Consider the following 25485-nt stretch of genomic DNA (forward strand, 5'->3'; position numbering starts at 1 on the left):
CACAAGAATAACAGCTGTGTGACAGAGGAATCATCCTTTTCAATAAACTATGTCTATCATATTTATCACCCCATAACTTACATCGTGTGAAGTACTTAACATTGTAGTATCTAGTGTCTGTAGATAAACAGGCTAAGCACCCATATCCAATAAAATATGAATCTGCACAGAAGGGGCACTTTTTTAACAGCCTTAGGTGAACAGAATTTAGTTCAACCAAGACAAAAACAAGCTATATTTCTTCACCACCTTTCATATGTTGCTTATTTGCCACCAAAGTGAATGCACATTTGCTTGCTCCCTAAACATTAATGGATCATGATCCTTGTTAAGCAGACAGTATTCACTCTTTGACGCCATTCTTCCCTATTGCTTGTTCTAAACCAACACACAGTTGGGAGTGGCATTCAAAGTAATCTTCATGTGGCTAACTGGGTCTCCTTGTAATGACAGCCATTTGTAGTTTAGAATTGCTTGTTTACAAAACAATCCTAAATTGCACCTTATATTAAAATGTTGGCCTGTGTTCACCTATTTCTCTCATTTTTAGTATACACTTTTGCAGTGCACAGGGACGCGGGTGGCGCTGTGGTGTAAACCACTGAGCCTAGGGCTTGCCAATCGGAAGGTCAGCCGTTCGAATCCCTGCAACGGGGTGAGCTCCCGTTGTTCGGTCCCAGCTCCTGCCCACCTAGCAGTTCGAAAGCACATCAAGTGCAAGTAGATAAATAGGTACCGCTCCAGCGGAAAGGTAAACAGCATTTCCATGCGCTGCTCTGGTTCGCCATAGCATAGCTGTCTGCGGACAAACGCCAGCTCCCTTGGCCTACATAGCGAGATGAGCACACAACCCCAGAGTCATCTGCGACTGGACCTAACGGTCAGGGATACCTTTACCTTTTTGCAGTGTACACCTGGGATAATCCTACCAGCAATCCTACAAGACAAGCCAGGTTGATAAATACTAACTTACTTTCTCAAACCCATCCAGTGACCTTTATGACCATGGAAGGATATGTACCCAGGTCTCAACAGTACTGACCACTCACTGCAACATCACAGACTGATCAGGGGCATAGTCAGATTGCAGATCTTTAAAATGGCCCAGGATTGCATCATTTTGATCCAATAAGCCGCACAAGAGCCATCCTTCTTTATATCACGCTCTTCATTTACAATGGACTATTTGTTCATCCACATATTGGATGCAACATAACATTCAGGTTCACATATATGGCTGTTCCTTTAACTATGAAGATTTTTCAGCCTCTCCTTTTAAAAGTGTCAATATGCCTGGTGCCGTCTCTCACTCCCCTTCCCCAGTCCCAACTTTGATTTTTCACATATTTTGATTTTAGTCTTTATGTATGTTAGAAAAAAAATCAATTCTGAAACACCGTACTCAAGAGAAATTGTGGGGGTCTTTTGTTTTTTACAGTAGTACAGAAACTACCATCCCCTTGTTCTTTTACTCAGTATTTTGTTTTCCGGACTTTCCTCTTAAATGACACAGGAATGAGCGGGGGACGGGGGAGAGATGCAAACGAAGTAGCATTATTTACGTTTTATCATTAAACCAGTTTTCATAGCTTCTGAAAATGTAATAAAATGTAAATTTCATTAGCTGATGTATTCCTAGTAACCAAATAAACATTTTTTTAAAAAACTTTTCCATTGTACAGCTTGAAATTTTATATGGAGATTTCAAGCATGCATTATGAGGCTGTGTGTTTTTAAAAAAAAAAACTCATGGAAAAAAATGATATTGCTACATCTCTTCTCAAGATGTTTTATCAGTCAGTCATACAGACACTTTAAACATTTGAAAAATACTCCTTTCCATACTGGCATTGAAGTACTGGTAATAATGGATCTTCTCCATAACTCAGAAGCATTTTGTATATAGGAAATGATATATTACCTTATTCCAGCAATACTATAGCTATTCGCCAATTTGTGAGTCTTTTCTCCAATTCTCAACAAAATGGATACACAAATAAAAATCTTAAGAGAAGTGTGGCACTATCCATCTACCCAGATACCTTTGCAGCCAACCCAAAGACCAGCTCACAGGTAAGTTAGGGTTTACAGAGACAACAAAACGAGTGCAATATCAAAAGCCATCATATGATGGTGGCTCTTGCAGACAGAGATCTTCAAGGCAAATTCCCATGGCCTTGCAATCCACAAAAAAGTACTGACTTTCTTTGAACTAGTTCAGAATGGTTTAGGGTGCTTTGTAAGGTGAAAGGTCAAGTGCTTTGGAAGTTTTCTTTCAATAACTTTCTTTAGTGGGTTACATAGATACATGTACTTTATAGAGCAAACTCTAAGTATGCAATCGTTGTTTGCAATCATGGGCTGACATCATGTGCTCACTTAAACAGTCTACCAGCAATTATTCTGATAAGCAAATATAAGCTAGATCACACCAATCAGGGGTAGTTGTGTTGGCTTAAACTGTACTCTTTCACAGCCTGACTTTAATATTTAAGAGAAATCAATTTATTTCACACAGAAGCACATTACAAGCTACAGCTAGGTAGAATGCTTAAAATGGTCTGGTGATAGGCATGTTCAATCCACTACACTTAATTGTAGACACATTCTATTGTGTTTAACAGAGCTCAATCTGCAAAACAAAACCTCTTTTTATGCAGTTCCAAAATATAACAGCAAATTGTGTCTTTGAGTTTAAAATAGTTTTCACAGTCCTAGTCTGCAATGTAGTTATATAAATCCCATGAAAAGAAGAAAAGGAATGTTTGCATCAAGTTATTTCAGGTAACTGTTGGCTGCTTGTTAGTAACACGATAAGACAAAGTCCACCCTTTCTTCAGGATCTCCAACAAATGCTTTAACATGGCACTCAAAACTTCTCAGAAATGCAGCAGTCTATCAAAGTTATGTTCACCGGTTAGCCACAATGCGATTTTGCATTTATTTTGGCCTAGCAGAGATCAAGAGTTGTTCTCGCAGTAAGATTATGAATAACATCTTTCTGTCTCTCACTTTAATGCGTCAACCTCAGCACTTCAGAAGCATTTCAGTTCCTTTTGATTTGAAGAATACACATCTATTTTCTTATCACTGACACGTCTGATAGCGGAATCATTTCAGCTGCAGAACAACCTTCAAGAGGAATACAAAAGTTGGAAGCAGTAAGTCTAAGTAGCAACGTGTGACAACCATGCAGGTTCTCATGCTCAGACAACGGCTTACACAGCCTTTTAAAATGTTTTAATACATTTCAAACTTACACCCACACATTTTTTTGCCTTTTTGTCTTCTCATCTAAAGGATAAAATAAGTCTCTAATGGCTTTCACACAACTAAGGGGTGGATTGGTAATCTTCTTCCACATGAAAAATAGTAGGCTTTCACTTTCATAGCACTTTCTGCCAGAAGAGACATTTCCAAGGCAACAAACAAGGGCAGGAAGTCAGAACTGAAAGGGACTCCAAAGATCTTGCCACCCATAGTGAAGTATTTTGAATTAAGGACAGCTGAATAACCCCACTGCTAACACTAGCAAGCGTTCCCGTTGCATTTGAATTAAGTTGTGGAGGGCCACAGGTTCCCCATCCTTGTCCTAAGACAAATATCTCCTAACTGATATGATCTAAAGAAGTCTCTCCTAGCACCAGATAAGGTTCTATTACATAATGAGGGCTTTCCCCCAGCAAAGTTGTCCTATTGCACAAGGACTTCAATCTGTGCAACAGGATTTCCTTTTCCTCTCCCTGTGCCCCCCAATCTGTTATGCGGGTTCCTCCAGCCCTCCAGAGCAAATGGGGAGGGCAAGAGGCAGGCAGGAAGAGGAGAGGGAGCGGACATCCTGTTGCACAGGCAGAAGTCCTTGCACCAAGACTTTCTTGGCTACATCCCATAAAGTGTACTCTTTACATACAAATAACTGTTGCTAGTTTTATCAGGGAAATCATTTGGGTAATTTCAGCTTTCTAAAATAATGTGATACACACCTTATTGGCTGCTTCCAGTGAACTTATTAGGTTCTGTAGCTCTTCCTTATTCATTTCTATGGAGTACGGCTTGAGGTTACCATTCTCTGTCAAATCCAGATCAAGGTTTAGAAGTGGCATTTGCAGCATGGATAGTTTATCACTAGAGAGGGCAAGCTATACAGGAGAATAATTAGGGGGAAAAAACAGCTTAGGCCAGTTATTACACTTTTTATTACCAGCACTTTTACATCAAAGTTATTACCAGCACTTTTACATCAAAGTGAGCTGATTCTGAAAGGCTGATAAAAAGTTATTTATACTAACTATATAGTCATGAAGATGTACATTCAGGGTATCCTCCTGTAACTGAGAACCCTGAACCAAAAATATTTAATCAGAAACAACAACAACAAAGATCTGAGCAGCTTTCTATATGGAGCAAATGCACAGGTTTCAAATCAGCTGGAGTGAAATTTCCTCTGGAAATAACCCAGTTAAAGGATGTGAATTTGACTTTCGAAAAGCAACAATAAAACAGAGGCCAAGAGTTCCCCCACTAATATTGGCAAGGGAGGAGAACAACTGCAACATGTCTTCTTCTAGGAGAATTCTAGCTGCCATCAGGTGAGCTTTCTCTAGGAAGAGCTGTGTGGTGAGAAAGCCCTCAATGCAGACACTGTTATTAAGCTCAGATTTGCAGAAAGGGATCTGCCCCCAGATCTACCAAGGCCAAAGCAGCCAGTGCCCAAGTATCATAAATGGATCTGTTCCTTTCTTCTAGGGTGGGAAATACACTAGTGGAAGCCCACCCCTGCTATGAAAACTTTACTGAAATAAGATTGTAAGCCACCTTGTACAGTGTGAGAATGTGTTGCCCTGTTGTTGAAGAGCAGTATGTATCCTAAATAAATACACTAATTCATATTTATACATATAGATGGTTGTAAAGTAGAACTGCCAAAAATATAGCAGGGGGTGGGATCCCCAGTGTGACCCATAAAACTGCACACATTATGGAATCAGCTGGGCTTGGATACTATGTCCTTAGCAAGGCAGTATAGAAGCACTCAGAAAAGAAACCTTGGCCAGACAGAAGCTGTCCATGTGTAGTGCATTGCTTATCCCAACCTAGCAAGGGAATAATCCATAATAAAGAAAGACTATCTATTCAGAAAACATTCTTACTCCATCAGAGTAATTCTTTGGTTTCCAGGATTCAATGCGATTTGTCACTGGCAGTACTAATACAGTACTCACTGGCAGTGCTAATACAACCTGTCAGACCATATATGCCTCTCCAGACTGCTCAGTCGCTTTCAAGAACACAAAACCAGCAAATACTCCCATAGACTTCAAAGGGTCTCACTTCTAAGGAGGTATTTTTAGGGTTTGGATGCAAACATGTTTGGTGGGGTTTATAATCAACATATATGCCTGAAGGTACAGAAGGTGGTCTGGCTGTAGGTATTGTTCACAAAGGCTGAAAATATGCACACATAATGAACTCAAATTAGCCAGAGGGGAAAGAGAACTGCAGATTAACCAGATTTACAGTATAAATTAAACCTTAGCCATAAAGAAAAGTTGCAAGCCCTTCAGAAATGAAGAGCCACGTGTGGCTACAGATTAAAGGCTCACGATTTCTCAATTAAGTTCCTACTGAAATGTTCACATTCAACAAATAATGCTTTTAAGAACTCCAATAAGACACCAAAAAACACCTCTCTTTATCTAATGGCTTCCAGAACAAATTTAAGCAAGAGGCAATTTATAACCACAGCGAAGCAAGCAGAAGCACATTAGAAGAGTAATCACTCTTCTGAGCAAACATTTTGCATGATGGCCAGATGTTCTGCAAACTACCAGCTGCATAATTCTCATTAACGTGACCAAACTACTATAATAGATTTAACAAAGATCCTCTTATGCAGATCTTATAAACAACCTGAATGTTCTATATATAATCCAAGCAGAATTGTAGGTTATATTGGCATGTTGCATTGCTACAACCTATTATGCCATACAGTAAATATGCTGTAAACCAGTCCAATTCAGGAGAGTGAAGAAATGCTGCATTACGTACATCGTTCATTTATTGCATAAGACAGGGGTCAGCAACCTAGGGCCCATGGGCCACAAGTGGCCCACGGGGTTTGTTTAACCGCCCCACAAGCCACCCCCGAACAGAGCCGCCTGCTCAGCGAGTCCCCGCACGCTGTGCTAAACAGGCACAGCGCAGGGACTTGCTTCCGCAGTGCCAGAAGTCGCGTCTGCGCAGATGCCGGAAATCGCAGGCGTGCGCAATCCAGGCCACAGAGGGATCTCCGCTGGAGTGAACCGGCCCAGGCAAGGTAAACCTTGCTGACCCCTGGCATAAGACATAATAGCCAACTTCCTTTCTATGGCTCGTCTCAATCTTACGAGAAACAAACTCTCATGATTATACGAACTGTTTAATAACAATTGTTTGGGATCTTTACTACATACTATACAGCAGAGATGGGGAACCTCAGGCTGCCTCCTCTCCCCTCAGTTGATCTGCTATATTCTGTTTCAAAGTCTCATAGGCCAGATATATTTGTCTAGATAGTCAGCATGGTACCCTCCAGATGCTGCTGGATTCCAACTCCCATAAGCCCCAGCCATTGTAGCCAATGCTCAGGGTTGATGGAAGTTGCCATTCAGCAATATCTGGAGAGTCACAGTTTGGCTACCCTTGATCTAGCAGTCTTATACAGCTAGGAATGAAACTGTTAGCCTAACCTTCAGCTGCCAGTCAAAATCCAGGAGGCGTGCTGAACAGATGCCGTTTGTTCTTTCAATCAGGGCATGCCTGATGTCATGCTTTCTGCCTTTCAAGCAAGTCACCACAGCTTTTTGAGAGTCAGAACTCAGCTCGTCCAATGGCTGAAGTGCCTACAAAACAAAACAAAATGGAAAAAAACACGTAAACCTAACAGGCTGTACGATAACAATTGGCATTGTTTGTACTTGTAAATACAAGAGTTATTTTTTAAAGACCACATCATTTTGTAGGCACAATCAAAACCACCAGAATGCCTATATTACGCCAGTTCTACTGCTACTATAAGTACTGACTGAAATATGGGCCTCAGCCTTGCAGCTGAGGACCACATGCAACTGGGTACCACCGATATGCAGGCAAGAGCAGCTCCTACTGCTTTGATAACCAGCAACAAGCAGCTGGGCCCGCAAAACCCTTCATGTGCTCAGCTGTGAAATCATAAACTGCCTCCCCTTTGTCAAAGCTATGGTGTAGGGAAGTGCCTGAAAGAGAAAATGACTATGTGGCAAACTGTAAGAAATGCAGGCTAGGAATGACAGGGCACCCAGCAGTGCATGGCAAAACTCCAACTTGGGAGAAGGCAAACGCAAAGCTGCTTGGTTTGGCTGCAGGTGTCTGCACCTGGCCTCCTCTTTCCAGCTGTTTCATCATCCCTGATCATCTGATTACGAGTCCTTTAATCATGTAGCAGTGGAATGACTGTGTGGTTGTTGGCTGTACAATTATAGCAATGCACTCCTTGTTGGGGTAATTTCCCTCCCCCCACTTTCATTTTTGGGTTTCTTAAAATATATACATACTATTATTTTTACTTCTGAAAACCTTGGGGGTCCCCCATGCATGTTAGTACCTCCCTCTTGTTTCTCAGTGCCCCCATTTTGGCTTCGTTTATGTTGGCACTCACCAACTGGGTTCGCTATCAGAGTAAAAGATGTTCTAGAGCATCAAATCAAAATCAGAAAAATTGTAACCATTTTGGGAATAAAAATCAAGTACAGGCAGCTCAAAGACTTTTACCAGCTGTAGGTTAATAGAAAAGTCTTTAACTGAACATTATCCAAAATGAAAGATTTAAGACATATTAAACTTCATTAGATTCTTTTCATAATCTACAAGAATTACAGAATACACTGGCTGAAGTACTAATGAAGTACTAATGCAGAATCTGTTTTAATTGAAAAGTGCAATTTGAATTTAACTCTGATTAATTTTGAAGCAGGTACCTGTTGCAGGTACACAAAGGCTCTGCTTATAACTTTCTCATAACAATATTATTACATAAATTAGAATAGCAATACTGAGTCTTTATTTACAAAGTCACAAAACAAGTATGGATACCTCTTCATCTGAGCGATCTTTGGCAACGGTATTTTTGAAATATGCTGAGGTTTGTTCTAGAACCTCCATCCATTCTGTCAAATTCCAAATAGTGTTATAGTCTTGATATCGAGGGTATGCGCGGCCACAAATCCCATCAATTACTTTGTGAAAGAACTGGAAGAAATGAGTATAAACAAAGCTTTAAGAGACGGCTAGTTCTACTGATGTTGCATTTTGTTGGTTTTATTGATGTTGTATTTTCTGATGTTTGTAATTATAAGTAGCGAACACGATCTTTGCACATCTACTTTGCTATGCAACACCACATCATTTGCAATCAACAGTTTGATCACTCCCAAATGATAGCCTTAGCAAAATTAATTAAAATTAACAAAACGGTCCTGCAGGACTCCGGGTATGCCTCTGTCCAGCAAGGGGTTCTTCTGAAATTACCGTACTTGGGCTGGCCCAAGACATTTTGGCATCTGAGGCAAAACACAAAATGGCAACCCCCCTCCCCACCTGGGAAGAAGAGGTGAGTGAAGATCTACATCGGGAACAAGGAGGGACCATAAAGATCTACAGCAGAATCTGCCGTCCCTATGGAAACTGCTGCCTGAGGTCGCCTCGTGGGTGGGCCAGCCCTGCCTGTGAGATCACCTGTTGTTTCTGTGCCCAAGTCTGTGCTATAAACACACTATCTTTGAGCCTTTTCAGGTGCATTAGTGAAGAACAAGGGGTGCCAACTTGAATAAAATATGGGGGGGCAGGTAAGCCCCGCCTACATAATTGATCACATGACACACACACACACACACACACACACACTCTACTTGAATGGCAATGCCCAACAATATTAAAAAATATTTTATTGGGGGGGGGCGAAGGGACCTCGGCCATTAGGAGTTGACTCCTATGGCGAAGGGCAAAAGCACCAGCTCATGCTGCGGAGGCCATGCAGTCAGTTCAGGGCTCCACCAGAGAAGCCCGCATGGCAGCTTCTGCCTGCCATCAACCCTTCAGAAGCTGGAGCACTGCTGGCATGAAGCAAATGGAGCCTCCATGAACAGGAGCAGCGCCGCTCCTCTGAAACCCGAGGGATGTTGGGGTCATTCGGGAAAGGGGATGGCCCATCTTTTCCACGCCCTGCTTGTGAACCGTCACACATATGCTGGAGGCAAAACTCTGGGCTTTCAGGCACGGCCAAACTTGGCCCTCCAGATGTTTTCGGACTACAACTCCCATCATCCCTAGCTAACAGGACCAGTGGTCAGGGATGATGGGAATTGTAGTCCCAAAACATCTGGAGGTCGCTCCTTCAGAACCACCTGTTGCCTCAGAGCAAACCCTCCAACGCAGGCAAAAAGGAGCGCGCCTTTTTTAACCAATCAGCGGCCAGCCTTCTCCCCCTCCCCCCCACTCCTCCCCGCGTTCTCACCTTCAGCCTTTCCTCGGCCGGCAACTTTTCCGTCAGCTTCATCTTTCTGCCCCACCCATCCAAGCTGCGCACGCGCGGGGGTCTCGACCCGCTTCCCCAGGCGAAAGCTTCGAACGCAGCGGGGCCACGTGACCGCGCGCTGGCCAGGCTTCGCCCTATCAGAGCGCCCGAATTAAGCCGCTTCCGCCTTCGCGTCATCCTCCTCCTCCTGCTGCTGCTGCTGCTGCGCCAGGAGCCTGCGCAGCGACTGAAGCCCCGCCCCACTCTTTCAACGCATTATGCCCCCTCCCAGCTTCAAAGGCGTGGCTCTCCTTATATTTGAGTTGAAGTGCTAATCCGGACCCGGCACTTCCAGAAGGGAAGGCAGTTGGTTAGTGGTCCTACCCTAAGGCAGATCTTTATATCAGTGTGTTTATGTTTCAGCAGAACAAGCTGCAAACCAGGTCAAAAGACAGCTGGTATATAATAAAAGTACAATATAAATTAACAAAATCACAATATACTAATCGATCACATTAGATGATGCGAGGAACTTCAATTAACCTTGTGAGAAGACATTGAAAAGCATCAATCAAGCCACCCCATCTCTCTCACCTCTCTCTCCTGGAAGGACAGGTTATACCCACACTCTCACCTGGGGCAGAAACCGCATTTTCCTCTCACTGTAGCCAACCAGCTAGCAGACAAAATTCTCATTAACCCCACACTAGAATAACCAGAAGCGTATGTAACTCGAGGTACCACTGTATTGTAAGGCACTGATCCTAAACAAGGCACTGATCCTAGGAAGGCACTGATCCTAAACAAGAGTTACTAGGATCTCAGCGGGACTTAGAACTAATGAAGACAGAAGGAGTAAAAAGGGGGAAATTAGACAGAAGTTAGCAGCTGCAAAAAGAAATATGTGAAAGAGAAAAGTAAACACAACGACACAGAAGTTGCCACGGAAGCCAACGCCGCATTGCTCTAAACGGGTCCTCGTGGTGCAGAAATAAAACTGCTGGCACATTTGCAAAGCAGGGTCGGGTATAGTTTTGGGGGACCACGGGCTGAGATTCCCGCTTTCGGGGGGTGGTTGTGGACTAGATGACCCTATGGGTTCCCTTCCAGCTCTGCAGATCTGTGATTTCTGTGCTAAAGTTGGGAGAAGAGAAATGCCTGAAGGAGGCGTCAGAAAGGGCGGAGGCCGGGTCCTTGCAAAGATTGGCTTTTGTGGAGACGATTCGCTGTTCCAGCCTTTCCCACCCCCACCCCCCACACCTTGGTTGGTTCTTCCTACTGCAGCCGGCGAAGTGGGCGGGGAGGGGATCGGCTCCCAGCTGCAGGCTGCTGGCTGCGAGCTTAGGTTTCGGACCGTAGTGGGAACAGCGGCGGCAGAGGGAGATCCTTCGAGTGCGCGGGGAGAATCGAGGCCGTTTTTGTGATGCGCTCAGGGGGAGAGGTAGTAAGAGGCATCTTCTCGTGCGAATTCATTCTCTCTCGTCTTCCCCTTCCTTTTGGTGCGTTGCTGATTCCCTTTCTATCCAGAGCGTTTTACCATCCCGCTCTGTCGGAATCCCCTCGACATAGTCAGAAAGTTCTATTCTCCTGGCTTTGCTTTATTAAATCAGGATTTTACTGTACTTGTTATTCATCTAGAAAAACGAACGTAAGTATTCCTCAGACGCCCCTCTCCAACGCTGCAAGTCTTGTGCATCTTTATTATAATATACTGTATACACCTTTCACCCTAATGTCCCAGGGGCAGGCACGTTACAATATTACAGTACCTGGTACAGGAAGCCGCACTGAACTTTTAGGATTTACTTCTGAGTAGGCAGAAGTAACCTAAGGAAGGTTTTAACACAGCCACATGATGCAAACTTGTGTATCGCTCAGAATGATTGATTCTGTTTTGTCATTCAGTTTTGTATCTTCCAAGTAGAGCAGAAAAGGTATAGGTGTGTGTTTGCAAACTAGGTTGGTGCTCTTCTATTTGTTGAACTTTATGGGAAGTTAGAACAGTTTTGGGGAAAGTAGAATAAAGCCTCATGTGATCTTTGTAATTATGGATGCAGGGCAGAGCTGTGTGGAGTTTGTAAGCTGCAGTTCAACGTTTGCATTTCATTAGGACATTTGATGGCCAATCTTTTAGGCTTATGCGTGGTAAGTCAAATCTAAAGTACAGTGGTACCTCAGGTTACATACGCTTCAGGTTACAGACTCCGCTAACCCAGAAATAGTGCTTCAGGTTAAGAACTTTGCTTCAGGATGAGAACAGAAATCGTGCTCCGGCGGCAGCAGGAGGCCCCATTAGCTAAAGTGGTGCTTCAGGTTAAGAACATTTTCAGGTTAAGCACGGACCTCCGGAACGAATTAAGTACTTAACCTGAGGTACCACTGTATAAGGTAGGCCAGCACAAATGTCCCATACTACTTAGAATCATAGAATCATAGAGTTGGAAGAGAGCACAAGGGCCATCGAGTCCAACCCCCTGCCAAGCAGGAAACACCATCAGAGCACTCCTGACATATGGTTGTCAAGCCTCTGCTTAAAGACCTCCAAAGAAGGAGACTCCACCACACTCCTTGGCAGCAAATTCCACTGTCGAACAGCTCTTACTGTCAGGAAGTTCTTCCTAATGTTTAGGTGGAATCTTTTTTCTTGTAGTTTGGATCCATTGCTCCGTGTCTGCTTCTCTGGAGCAGCAGAAAACAACCTTTCTCCCTCCTCTATGTGACATCCTTTTATATATTTGAACTTGCCTTGGTGTGGCTTTGTCTGTAGTATCTGAGCTGAAGAATAGGTAGCAGCACTGTTTAGGAATGAAAGGCAGGAGAGTTGATTGACACTTATTCTGTGGGCAGGCCTGTAGGCTCCCCTGCACTTGTCCAGGTGTGCCGCAAATCCCCACTGCCTATGCCACAGGTTCTCCATCCGGGTATTGGGGCTTTAACATCTGCATTCAGTATTAGGGTTCGGTCTTTGGGAAAGTTCAGCCTGTGGCCTCATGGCACAAGCAAGCTGGATTTTCTTGTTTTGCCCCTATTGAACATAGTGAAGTAAAGAGAGGGAATTAAATTTTTAGACAGAATTCTGAACATTTATATAGTACGTTTAAAGAGCTTCCCATGCATTATCTTGTTGCAGTCCCTTAGAACTAGCAGTTAGTGTTATTGGTCCCCATATTGCATGGGTGGAGGAGATAAAGAATGAGAAAGAGTGTGTGGCTTGCTTTTAGACCAGCAGGTGAATTCATTGCAGAGGCAAAATTTGAACCAAGGAATTCCTGACTTGTAGATCATTCTCTGCTGTGAACACACCATATGATTTCCCCCAAAGAATCCTGGGAACTGTAGTTTGTTAGGGTTGCTGCAAATTGTAGCTTTGTGAGTGATAAACTACAGTTCCCAGGATTCTTTGGGGGAAGTCAGGTGCTTTAAACGTATTGAGCGTGTATTGAGCCTGGTGGTCTTAAGATTTTTGTTGTCTGGGTGTTTTTTGGTAACGGATTGGCTTTGATGTTAATTTGTACTTTTAATAGAGATGGTTATATATATATATATATATATATATATATATATTTAATTGCCCTGTGTTTTGGATTGTAAGTTCCCTTGAGTTACTTTAATGATTAGGCAGGGAACTATAAAATATTTTTTTTGTTTTTTTTTAAAAAAGAGTACCCAGGAGGCCATTAAGAGTTCCCTAGCTACAAACTAGAGATTTCCTTTGTGCCTTTAAATCTCCTGGGAGATGAGGGAGTTTTGGCTTCTCCCATCTGTTTTTCATGTGGGCAGTTTCCATCTTCTTCCCTCTCCTACCTGTTGCATTGTAGCCTAGAGACCTGCTTGCTACAGCAACCTTAACTAGGAGACACTAGCAAAATGGCAGCAATCAGCATTGTATGAGTATTTTGCTTATGGGATTCTTGTACCAAAAATAACAATGAAACCAGATGCTTAACTCAGTAAGCTGAGTGTCAGTAAAGCATGTAGGATCATGCCCTGTTCGAATGCTGAGTGAATAATTATGCGTCAGACCATGCTGCCCTGCACAAGATAATTAGGCTTCCCATTTTCTGAGTTGATTTTGTCAGATCATGTGAAAAGGGTTTTGATTTTGTTATATCTTCCCCACTCCCAGCCCCAATGAAAGAATCATAATCGGATTAACACATGGCTGATGACAGCATAGAGACCTGAAGTGCCATGTTTGTGCCACAGCTTGTTTAAAGTGGAAGGGTTAATAAGCCTTGCTATAACATTGAGTTAGGCCTGCATTTCTACTTGATATACTGGCCTGGTTTTCACAAAATACTAAACCATGATTTAGTGCTTAAACCACCAGCCCTCTGGTTAACAGCCAGATACACTGATCCATTGTGCCACAAGAAGCATCCCCTGAATGAAGTATCCCCTCTCTTCCTCCTGTACAGTTGGTTTGCAGGAGGTAATGCCATTGATCATATTTTTCCCTTTCTTAAAACACTCTGGGTTCAGTGTTTTGCTCACTATACTGTAGTCCTATTGAAATAAACAGGTGTTAACTATGCTACATTGTGATTTATCTGCTAAGGTCTTATTAATTATATACCTTATAACCTTCAAACAAAAGACAGGAGTTTTCTTTTTGTTTTGTTTTACTATATATTATATCTTTGTGTTCTTTTTTCCCTTTTTAAAAAAAAATATTGATTTTTTTTCATTAACAACAATCCAATATAAGCCACATTAATACAATACCAAATCTTAATACAGTCAAAAGAGCCAATTATCCAATTCCAAATTAAACATTTTGGGTGACTTCCCATTTTCTGTTTCTCAGGAGATGATGATGTTACTTCGTCCTGTTCTTATTTAATCCAAATAAAACAGTTCTGATCTTAATCCTTTATTTTAACAGCCACTGATGTGATGACTTTCGTTCGTATTTAACTATGCAAGAAGAGTTTATATCTTGTAACTTTCTGTGTGAAATGTTTTTTTTTTAACATTCGTCCTTCCCTTCATGTTGTAATCTATCATTTGCAGCATTCCTCCCCTACCCCCCCAACTTCAAGGATTCAGTTCCACGCCATCTTGCTTTTCCAAACTGAAAGAGATCTGGTGTCTGTCCATAGCTCCGGGCAGACTTTCAGCATTTTCTTCTTTGATTTCTTTCCCATCTGTTAATAAGCTGGTGTCTCGCCAGAGCCATAATAATTCAAAGTTAGAGTCCTCTTTAGAGGGTAATGCCACAAATCATTCTGATGTTTTCACACAGTCCCATTCTTTCAATTAATCCGTAAATATTATGAAGTTCTTGTTAATTCCCTCTTGCGTTCCATTAATAATTGCATTCCATTAGTAGTTAATTCTTTCTTCAGTGAAGGTTTGCCGAATCATAAAACAGCATATATAGAGAACAAAGGCTCCCCTCCACCTACATACTAATCCAGTTATGGCGAGTTAATTCTTTCTTCACTGAAGGTTTGCCGAATCATAAAACAGCATATATAGAGAACAAAGGCTCCCCTCCACCTACATACTAATCCAGTTATGGCGAAAATCCTCTCCAGATCAAAACCTTGGCACTCAGTGGCTGATTCATTTAGCAGGTTATCTTGTCTTCTTCATCCAAAACACATCTGTTTCTTAAGTTCAAATTCAGATCCATCTTAAAAAACAGAAGTATCTCCGCTAATGGTGGCTGCGTTGAAGAGTTTCCATTACTTGCAGTGCTATGCACTCAGTGTCCTGTCCCGTCCCCCCCGCATTCCATCGGAACGAGAGGCAGGTTTCGGACAACCTGCAAGTGAAAGCTCATTCCGGTGTCCGCTAGTGTGGGATGCGCTGTTCACCATGGCAGCGAGTCCCGGAAGTCCATGTTTGTCTTTCTTCAAAACTGTACTATTACAGCTCTGATTGATAGTCCTTTTACTGGTGGGCCTTCAGGAGTTGGTAGGCACTCTCTCTATTTCGGTCCTCTTGTGTTTTTTAAGCTGTAAATTCAGCTATAAGCAAGGTATTTTCTTGGGCTGTCTGGGACACCTAGTATGAACAGATTGTTTATTTTTTTAAAAAAATCTAAGAAAGACCACTTATACAGTGGTGCCCCGCAAGACAAATGCCTCGCAAGACAAAAAACCCGCTAGACGAAAGGGTTTTCCGCTTTTGAGGCGCTTCGCAAGACGAATTTCCCTATGGGCTTGCTTCGCAAGACGAAAACGTCTTGCGAGTCTTGCGATTTTTCCCCGCTTCCCCCCCTTTTTTCTAAGCCGCTAATAGCCACTAAGCCGCTAATAGGGTTGCTTCGCAAGACGAAAAAACCGCTAGACGAAGAGACTCGCGGAACAGATTCTTTTCGTCTTGCGAGGCACCACTGTACATCAAAAAAGAGGACGCTCAATTCCATAATTAGAAGGCAAAAAGAGGCCACATATTTGCATATGTCAATTTATTTTTGTATATATACTAATCTGTGAGTAATTACTATAATTTAAATGGAAACCCAGCACATCTCACCGTCATGAGGAAGACTGCGACCAGGTGACCTGTTTGCCTATTGCTGCTAGTAGACAAGGCTGTTGATCTCCCTTATTAGACTGGACTTTAAATAGAAAAATCATTCAAATAGAGGACAGTCCTCTGGCAGCTGTCTTCTGTAAGGTAGGACACATACCCCTTCCCCACATATTCCACCAATTTAATCGTCTTCCCAGTGATCCCCGCAGTACACATGCTTCTCTGTTTTCCTTAGAAAATCAGCTTGCTCCTCTTAGTTGTCTGTGTAAGGAGACTAGGCCTCTGTCCTCCTTGGTACATTTTAGTATCAAAGTAAGGCTGTGGAAGGGGGTCTTGGAGTCGGAGATTAAGCATGAGGCTGATTGAGGATCTTGGGAGTCTGAAGTTAACGGTTCTGGGGAAAGAGGAAACGTTTTGAATCTGACTTCCTACAGACTTCAGGTTCTCTAGGGTCGGTGGTCTGAGCCTAATAACAATATATGTGTGTGTGCGTGGCTGAGAGGAGCAGGCAAGTGTGGGAGCCATGGAATTCTGGAGCAGCCATCTTGTGGGTCACATGACTCTCTTTCCATCTCTTCTAGAATTTGAGAACAGTGGGAGTTAGTTTATAGTTCTGAAGAGGAAGTCCCTGAGCTTAAGGAAGGCGGTTGCAGCTCAGGGGCGGCCCAAGTTTCTGTGCCAAAGGAAATCCTGCCAATATCTTCCAATGGTTGAGAGCCGCAAGGCACAGCCCCGCTGCTGTTTCTCCTTCTGCAACGATCCCCATACAGTACCCTCCCTAGTTATCTCTTCTCTGTCAACGGACCTGGCTGTCAACACTGCTTCCTTATTCCCCCTATGATTCTCACCCCCTTCCTTTCCCAGGGCCTTGCTTCCCCCTCTCCCCTTTCTCAACTTCTGCCAGGCATAATACTATTCCTTTCTCTCTGCTTTCCAGCAATATTACTGCTTCCTCCTGAGCCTTAAGCCCTACCCCATGCTCCCGGGATCCATTTGGCCACTGTGTGGCTAGGGAAACGGATGAGAGAAGGAGAAAAGGCACTCTTAACTCTCTCACACATTTTTTGACTTACCCTTATAGATCAGCTTCTTTCGTTCATCTTTCTAAACCTGTCGGGAGCCGCACCTGAACTGCACGGCAGCCATATATGATTTGTGAGAAACGGTTTGACCGCCTAGGCCGCGGTCCCGTAATACAGTATTTTTTCATTTAAGAATTATGTTTAGAAAGCCTGCTGTGCTGCTCCTTTTGCAAATCCCTTCAGCGGCGATGGCTAAAGAGTCGCTAAATGTTGTTGCATGAAAATAATGTTACTTTGCTTTGGAGCTGTGTGGATCCAGAATAGGTAAGGTGCTATTTTGCTTAAACTACTTGATGTGTTGTAGCAGTTGCTAGGCTGGAGAAATCGTTATGTGTCTGGTCGTCTAAAATGTGGCGCCAAGCATTTGAAAGGCATTCAGCCTTACTAAGCAAGTGGCACTGTTCCCCATAAGTAAGGGGAGCGTGGGTGTAGCCAAGGGGGAGCAGGGAGGGGCAGCTGCCCCCCAATAAATAAAAATCAATAAAAAATACATAGTGAACTGAGGTTCTGCCCCCCCCAACAAAAATCCTGGCTACGCCCATGATGGGGAGACCATTTGTCCCTCAGCAAATGCTACCATCCAGGTATCTTTGGCATCGTCCCTTTGGGATAGCTTTAGGTGTTGTCCCAAATGTGGTGGGATGTGGGATGTCTTGTGAAGGTCTTAAGGCCCCTTGGTAGCTCTAGCTACGTACTGAGTTTTGTGAGAAGGCTTTTGAGAGGGGGGGGGGGAATGTCCCAGTTCAGTGGTACAACATCTGCTGAGCATCTGCTTATTCTGATCCCTTGCATCACTATAGGGCAGGGGTCCGCAACATTTTTCAGCCATGGGCCGGTCCACTGTCCCTCAGACCTTGTTGGGGGCCGGACTATATTTTGAAAAAATATATGAAAGAATTCCTATGCCCTACAAATAACCCAGAGATGCATTTTAAATAAAAGGACACATTCTCCTCATGTAAAAACACGCTAATTCCCGGCCCTTCTGCAGGCCGGATTGAGAAGGCGATTGGGCCGCATCCAGCCCCCGGGCCTTAGGTTGCCTACCTCTGGTGTAGGGCAAGGAAATATTTCCTATCTGAAGCTCTGGACGGCTGCTGCCAATCAGTGCAGACAGTACTGAGCTAGGAGGAGTAATGATCTGGTTCAGTATAAGGCAGTTTCCAACTCTACTACTTGGGTCATTGCAAACATCGAGACAGCAAAGAGGGCCAAGACTCTTCAGGGAGTGGTCATGGGGATTATCAGTTTGTTTTTGTTCTTATTTTTATTATGTATTTTGTTTTTTATATTGTCATTTTGTGTTGCAAACCGCCCCAAGATCTTTGGGTATAGGGAGGTATGCATAAAACAATACTAAATAAAACTTTATGTTGGCCCTTACCGTGTTATTAGCTGGCCGAAAGGGCCTTGCTATTTTCAGGTGTGCTTCTCGTTTTTTAGTCGGCAGTGGCTCTGTGCACTGAGCAGTTTCATTTCTGGCAGAAATGTAGCAGTGGGTGGCTTTCCTCTTTGTTGCGTCTCCTTGAGCTGCACCTGATTTTCTACCTGTTGCCGAGTTGTTGAATGCTCAGAGCTGCCCTCAGGGGCCGGGGAGGCAGCACCCTTATATATACTTCTCCATGGTGAGGTTTGTTATCTGGAGCCAGTCCTCCTAGTGCAGAAAGATTGCGTAAGCTGCTTATCGACTTTCTCTGCCCACTGAAGAGCAATTTTGCAGTGTTCCTTGTGGAAGAAACAACTATATTTGGGTCAGGTTAGGGAATGCAGCCCACCAACAATTTGACTTTCTTGTTCCTGTACGTATTTCCTGAGGAAGTTCTCCACACTTAGGGCTAGAAGGTTATATCCTTACAAAACGCAAGCTGCCTTGGTTTAGCATCACTGATTTCAGGACATTGCCTGAAATTACAGGAAAGATTTGCTAGCATGAGTCAAATATTTTGGATACATAAACAGAAGGGACAAATGTACTGATGTGGTATCTCTGGGTGTCCTCTCAGCTAGAGGGCTCTGAAGTTCCCTTACTAAATGCACATGATAGACTGCAGAGTGGTCTAGAATGAACATACAGTATAAGGAATCTGCAGGAAAACCCCAAAGGAATATTTTGGCAAATCCATATTGCTGAGGTTACACCTACACGGCAGTTTTTGAAAGTCACTGAGCTTTGCACTTTACTTGTTAAACAAGTTTTGTTTGCTAAGTAGCCTTAAAGATAAGCAGAGCTGTGGTAAAGGAGTACTATAGATGCTTTGGGTATACCTACTTGAAGACTCGCACCCATATATTAAAAAGGTACACTAATTAGAATTTGGACTTTGAGTACTCAGGATGTGGGAGGGAGGGAGAGGCAGACTTTCATTATGTTACTTCCCATTATAAATACTAGTCACTCCTTCGAGTGCAAAAGGAATGACTAGTATTTGAAATTGAATTCTGAGGTACTGATTAGGACACCTAAAGGCTTTAAAAATTACCGTAATAATAAAATATAAGAGCCCCTTGAAACAGGCATTGGCCATTATGTCTCTGTTTTTAAGTATATTATAGTTGATTGTTAATAGGTTATATCTCTTTATTATTGTCCTTTGAGAGGCTATGAAGTGATTGGGAAGAGTTTGGTATTATCTTCCATTTTAAGTGGGACCAGTTCTCACTGCCTGTGCTATGTTGCTTTTGGTTTTTCCTTGCTATTCTTATGGTTCTGTGCATGTGTTGAGTAGTGGATCTCCACTGTCGGTGGGGGGGGGAATTATTTAACCACAATCACATTAATTCCCTGGAATTAATGCAGACCATTGCAGGGAATTTAGCCCTGAGAATTGGCCTTGAACTGTATGGGATTGATCTCTGTTTCAAATTTTAAACTCACTGTCACAATATGTAAAAACATGACTAAGTTAGACAAAACAACACTTTTAAAACATGATAAGTTGCTCTCATACAGGTTAAGCATGTACAGTATTAAGGTGGATAAATAAGTATTTACTAGACTGTAATTTTATGCATGCTAATTGCCAGAGTCACACCATGTTTACTGTACTTAGAAAGTCCAGTTGATTTTATTCTACCTTTATAGCTTTGTCTCAGGTTATAATGACAGTTAAGATCAGATAGTATGCTACTTTATTTCTTTTAGGGTGATATCCATCATTAGTCCTGTTCGGAGTAAAAGGTAAAGGGTAAAGAGACCACTGACAATTAAGTCCAGTTGCGAACGACTCTGGGATTGTGGCACTCATCTTGCTTTACAGGCCAAGGGAGCCGGCGTTTGTCCTCTTCCACAGACAGTTTTTCCGGGTCATGTGGCCAGCATGACTAAGCCGCTTCTGGCGAAACCAAAGCAGCACACAGAAACACTGTTTACCTTCCTGCCGGAGTGGTACCTATTTATCTACTTGCACTGGTGTGCTTTTGAACTGCTAGGTTGGCAGGAGCTGGGACCAAACAATGGGAGCTCACCCCGTCGCAGGGATTCGAACCGCCGATCTTTCGATTGGCAAGCCCAAGTGGCACAGTGGTTTAACCCACAGCGCCACCCGCTTCCCTCCGTTCAGAGTACACCCATCTAAATAAATGGAAATCACTACTACTATGTGTAGGACTAATCTTGGATATCACCATTAAAATAATTCAATTCTGCTCAGTGTATGTTGGTTTAATTTTTAACCTTTAATGGTTTAACCTTTAAAATGTTTAATGGTTTAACCTTTAAAATGCATTAACAAGCTTTATATAAAGACATAATTTGTGTTCATATGGATTGCCGTGACTATGAAAGATGCAGAGATAAACTCTAATTGATGCTGATTAGTATCTGGAATGGTAGGTAGCTCTGGGGCTTGTTAAGACAAGACCTGGATCAGGTTATCCACAGATGTTTATACAGGTTCCAACATCTCTGTAATGTTTCACAGTATCAGAAGCACTTTTCTATTTAAACCTTGCTTGTGTGTTCAGTTTGGTGAATGATAATTCATGAACTCTTCTGTAGACAATGGATTCTATGGTTTTCCTGAATAACGGATTCTAACAAGTTGGTAAAGCTTTTTAAGGGTGAAAACTTGTTTAAGTAAGAAGGGATGAATTTCGGATATTTGTGTGCTACCTTTCTGTTTGTAATTAACAGTTGATTTCAATCTCCCCCCGTAATGTAACATTTTTTTATCTCGACCTTCCCTTCCTACACACCCTCTGTTTACCCTTCCCTTCATTCATCCTTGCCATCTCTTTCTCTCCCCCTTTGCAAAATGAGCATAAGTTCTGCCTCAAGTATTTATATGCCATTTAATACAGTATTCAGAATTTCTAAGAAAAGAAAAAGTTACAGAATGGCTCCACTTTCATCCATTGCACATTTAAAATATAAATGTATAGGACATAGTAACATCCTAAGCTTCACAAATAAGGTAATGCTAATATAGAACCAAACATCTACCTGCACCACTCAAATTGGTAAATACAGTGGTAGTTGGTAACTGGAAAGATTGACAGCCAAATCTAGAATAGAGCCCAGGAAGTGAAAGGTCAAGTCATCTCCTCCCACCCTCCTTGCTGTTGCAAAGAGCTCAGTTGCATTGTCATTCCTGAGATGTTGGAGTAGGCTGAACAAAACGTGGCTGCAGCAAAGGCTGTTGGTTTCTGGCAGTTTGCCCCGTCTTCCCTGAATGAGATTAGTTCCTTGAAAGGTTCTTATTTGGCCCTAGAAAGTTATAGGTAACTAATGAGCTATCTGGAAAACTAGTTCATGGGCTGCAGATAGACTGCATTGGCAGTTGTTTCAAATCAGTTGCATACTTCTTCAGAGGCCCTTGTCCACATACCCTGCTTTCAGAAGTTAGGTGGGCAGCTGCTAAAGAAAGGGCCTTCTCTGTGGTGGCACCCAAGCTCTGAAACTTTACACTTAGCCGTGTTCACCGGGTGCCTTCACCTCTCTATCTTTTAGGCATCAGACAACTTCTGCCCTCTTCTTACAGTGGCAGTTGGGATAGGGTGCACTAGAGTGTTAGAAACTCAGATATATGGTAGATGCCAAATGGCTCTTTGAACCAGGGTTATAGTCGCCAAAACAGAATGCTTCGTTGCCACTAAGGACGGCTACACAGTTGTATTTTTGAATACGACGTTTTGGTTCCTGAAATTCATTCCGATTGTGGAGATAAAATATAATGGATAGAATTGTACAGGATGTGTTGCTAGTGTGTGAAAACAGTCAATAATATCCAAGGATGCCCAGGCATGCACCTCCAGATGGTGGAGACATCAGGTGCTATCCTGGCACCCAGGTGTCTTCACTTGGTTGCAAGTGGCTGATAGGCAGGTGCAAGATGCACCTGGCGAATTTCAAATGCTGCTAAAAAGAATGGCAAAAATACCCACCAGAAACAATGGAAGCTCCCTGAAGGACCACAAGAAATAATGGGAACAGCAGATGTCAATTGATATGACCAGGCTCCATGGAAATAAATATAAGCTACAATAAGAACAGGGAAATGGGCTCCCATTGGTTCCAATGGACATTCTTGTTATTTCTTTTCATAGATCAAATCTGAAGTAATTCATTTTAATGCCTATTTGACTGATAATGAATTCCTGTCAAGAGACTTGGGCAAGGCCTACCAGCGTTGTAGGGATTTAAACTCGAGTCCCTGATGTTTCAAGTGCAATACAGTGGTACCTCGAGTTACAAGCGCCTCAGGTTTTTAAACGCTTCAGGTTACAAACTCTGCTAACCTGGAAGAGTTACCTTGAGTTGAGAACTTTGCCCCAGGATGAGAACAGAAATCGTGTGCCGACGGCGTGGCAGCAGCAAGAGGCCCCATTAGCAAAAGCACGCCTCGAGTTAAGGACAGGGACGCGGGTGGTGCTGTGGGTTAAACCACAGAGCCTAGGACTTGCCGATCAGAAGGTCGGCGGTTCGAATCCCCGCAACAGGGTGAGCTCCCGTTGCTCGGTTCCTGCTCCTGCCAACCTAGCAGTTCGAAAGCACGTCAAACTGTAAGTAGATAAATAGGTACCGCTCCAGCGGAAAGGTAAATGGCGTTTCCATGCGCTGCTCTGGTTCGCCAGAAGCGGCTTAGTCATGCTGGCCACATGACCCGGAAGCTGTACACCGGCTCCCTCGGCCAATAAAGCGAGATGAGCGCCGCAACCCCAGAGTCGGTCACGACTGGACCTAATGGTCAGGGGTACCTTTACCTTTAGTTAAGAACAGTTTCAGGTTAAGAATGCACCTTCGGAATGAATTAATTTTGTAACTAGAGGTACCACTGTATCCTATCCTCTGAACCTCACACAAGACAGATATCGTTCTGCACAAACACTGCAGGTAGGATAGCAACTGAAGCTACCAAGGACTGGGTTATCAGTGTCATTCCGTCTAAACTTTATATGTGATTTATTAAAAAAAAACAAAAACAACAACTTCCCGGCTGCAGGTAAGGTGGTGGAGAGAATGGTGACTGACCCATCTCAGGAGGATATGGATTACTTGGATCTGTTTCAGACTTGGTTCAGGCATTGTTTGGGACTGAATCAGCCTTGATTATCCTAGTGAATGACCTGTATCAGGACAGGAGGAGTGCATCTTTGCTTCTGCAAATGTAGCTAGTAACAGCTAAGTGACTGCTGTGGGTCTTACCACAGTGGTGAAGCTAAGGTTAAGAAAAGAGTGGCGTTCCTCTCTAATTCAGTCCCAAACAGTGCCTGAACCAAGTCTGAAAAAGATCCAGGTAAAACCAAGGTAATATGTTTTGTTTTTTAAAAATGGATTCCATTGAGTTTTGTACACTATTAAGTGGTGCAGGAAAGAGTAACAATAACAACAAAAGCAAAAATATCAGTCTCTCGTGATTTGTTATAAATAAACTAATGCATGCACAGGGAGGAGAGAAACAAGGAATGGAAACTAAAGATAGTTAATCTCATTAGTTAATCAAATCTCTCCAGAAATCTGAATCTCAGTCTGGTGGTTTGGGACGTACAGATAAGGAAATCATGCAGGCAGAGGACCTTCTCGGTAGTGGCACCCGCCCTGTGGAACGCCCTCCCGTCAGATGTCAAGGAAATAAACAACTCTCTGACTTTTAGAAGACTTCTGAAGGCAGCCCTGTTTAGGGAAGTTTTTAATGTTTGATCTTTTACCGTGTTTTTAATGTTCTCTTGGGAGCCGCCTGGGGAAACCCAGCCAGATGGGTGGGGTATAAATAATAAATTATTAGTATTAGTATTGGTATTATAAATGACTTTCCCCACTGCCTTCTTTATCTCAGTCAAAACTAGGCATGGACAGTCTGTGGTGTGGATTCAGTGAGCTGAAATAATGGCGAGCTTTCATTCACCGGATGCCTAGCTGCCCACAGTGGTTAAGCTGGAGTAGCTCAGTTAAGACATTTCCATTGTGGCTTTGGCCTTAGAAAGGTGTCAAGACTGCCAGCACTTTGTTATGCCTCTTCCTGCCCCCACTCCCCAGTTCATTGAGAAAAGTTCCTTAGGTAACATGATATTGGTGCACATTTCACAGATCGTACCCCTGGGGCACAATGTTATCATCTCTCCCTTAACAGCAGTTCCTTGCATTGATGCTGACTCATGGATTTGGGTGACCAGCTGGGAGTTTAAATGGCTTTTCCTTTCAAAATGCTGTTATCAGCTCAGGCTCACACAGCTTTAACCGTGGTGCTATCCAGAGTTGGCTTCGAAGCCAGGTGTCTTTAGTGCTCTATCTGCAGGCTATCGGAACAACTGCAGAAACGAACATATTACAATACCTCTTCATGGGGACTATAGCGGATAGGAGATATTCTATTCGCCACTGTTTTTGTATCGGAAAAAGCCAAACCGGGTAAAGAAAAAACAGGAAATAGCTTTGCAAAAAAAAGAGAGAAGAGAGAAAAGTCTGGGTGTGATAATACATTTCCTAGGTATTATTTATTTATAGGTAAAGGTAATGGGACCCCTGACCATTAGGTCCAGTCGTGACCGACTCTAGGGTTGTGGCGCTCATCTCGCTTTATTGGCCGAGGGAGCCGGCATACAACTTCCGGGTCATGTGACAGCATGGCTAAACTGCTTCTGGCGAACCAGAGCAGTGCATGGAAACGCCGTTTACCTTCCTGCCGGAGCAGTACCTATTTATCTACTTGCACTTTGACGTGCTTTCAAACTGCTAGGTTGGCAGGAGCTGGGACCAAGCAACGGGAGCTCACCCCATCGCAGGGACCCGAACCACCGACCTTCTGATCAGCAAGTCCTAGGCTCTGTGGTTTAACCCACAGCACCACCCGCGTCCCTATTATTTATTTATACATCCTAGGTATTATTTATTTCCTACATTTTTCTAATGGTTCATGGCCATTAACAATTTTTCCCATCTCCTTCATTCTC

At 43.1% G+C, this 25485-nt stretch overlaps 2 protein-coding genes across 23 annotated transcripts in view; one reads left to right on the forward strand and one right to left on the reverse strand.

The window, feature by feature from the left end:
• Positions 1-2482: 2482 nt before the first annotated feature.
• On the reverse strand, positions 2483-9686 carry COMMD8 (COMM domain containing 8). The gene is made up of 5 exons (XM_079989871.1): positions 9530-9686; positions 8110-8265; positions 6729-6881; positions 3984-4139; positions 2483-3132 (listed from the first exon to the last, which is right to left on the reverse strand). The coding sequence occupies exons 1-5, from the start codon at positions 9569-9571 to the stop codon at positions 3112-3114; spliced, it is 528 nt and encodes a 175-aa protein (XP_079845997.1). The 5' UTR covers positions 9572-9686; the 3' UTR covers positions 2483-3111.
• Positions 9687-10811: 1125 nt separating this feature from the next.
• The window catches only part of ATP10D (ATPase phospholipid transporting 10D (putative)), a 67538-nt gene continuing 52864 nt past the window's right edge, over positions 10812-25485 (forward strand). For 6 of the 22 annotated variants that reach the window (XM_079989626.1, XM_079989627.1, XM_079989628.1 and 3 more), the window contains exon 1: positions 10860-11177. Coding sequence is in view for 6 of the 22 variants with exons in the window: in XM_079989619.1 (XP_079845745.1) it covers positions 10953-11028 (76 nt within the window). In the remaining 16 variants the exon portion in view is untranslated. Of the gene's footprint in view, positions 11178-16507; positions 17362-25485 lie in introns of those variants that run through there. The other 16 variants (XM_079989624.1, XM_079989608.1, XM_079989622.1 and 13 more) reach the window with 10 other exon arrangements.

This window comes from Podarcis cretensis (assembly GCF_951804945.1).
Source record: "Podarcis cretensis genome assembly, chromosome: 9".
NCBI classification, from domain to species: Eukaryota; Metazoa; Chordata; class Lepidosauria; order Squamata; family Lacertidae; genus Podarcis; species Podarcis cretensis.

Coding starts and splice junctions, on each gene's coding strand:
- COMMD8 (XM_079989871.1), bottom strand. CDS start 9,571: ATGAAGCTGACGGAAAAGTTGCCGGCCGAGGAAAGGCTGAAG. Junction 6,882..8,109: donor AAGATCGCTCAGATGAAGAG/GTATCCATACTT, acceptor TTTGTTTTGTAG/GCACTTCAGCCATTGGACGA. Junction 3,133..3,983: donor CACTGGAAGCAGCCAATAAG/GTGTGTATCACA, acceptor TTCCTCTTGAAG/GTTGTTCTGCAGCTGAAATG.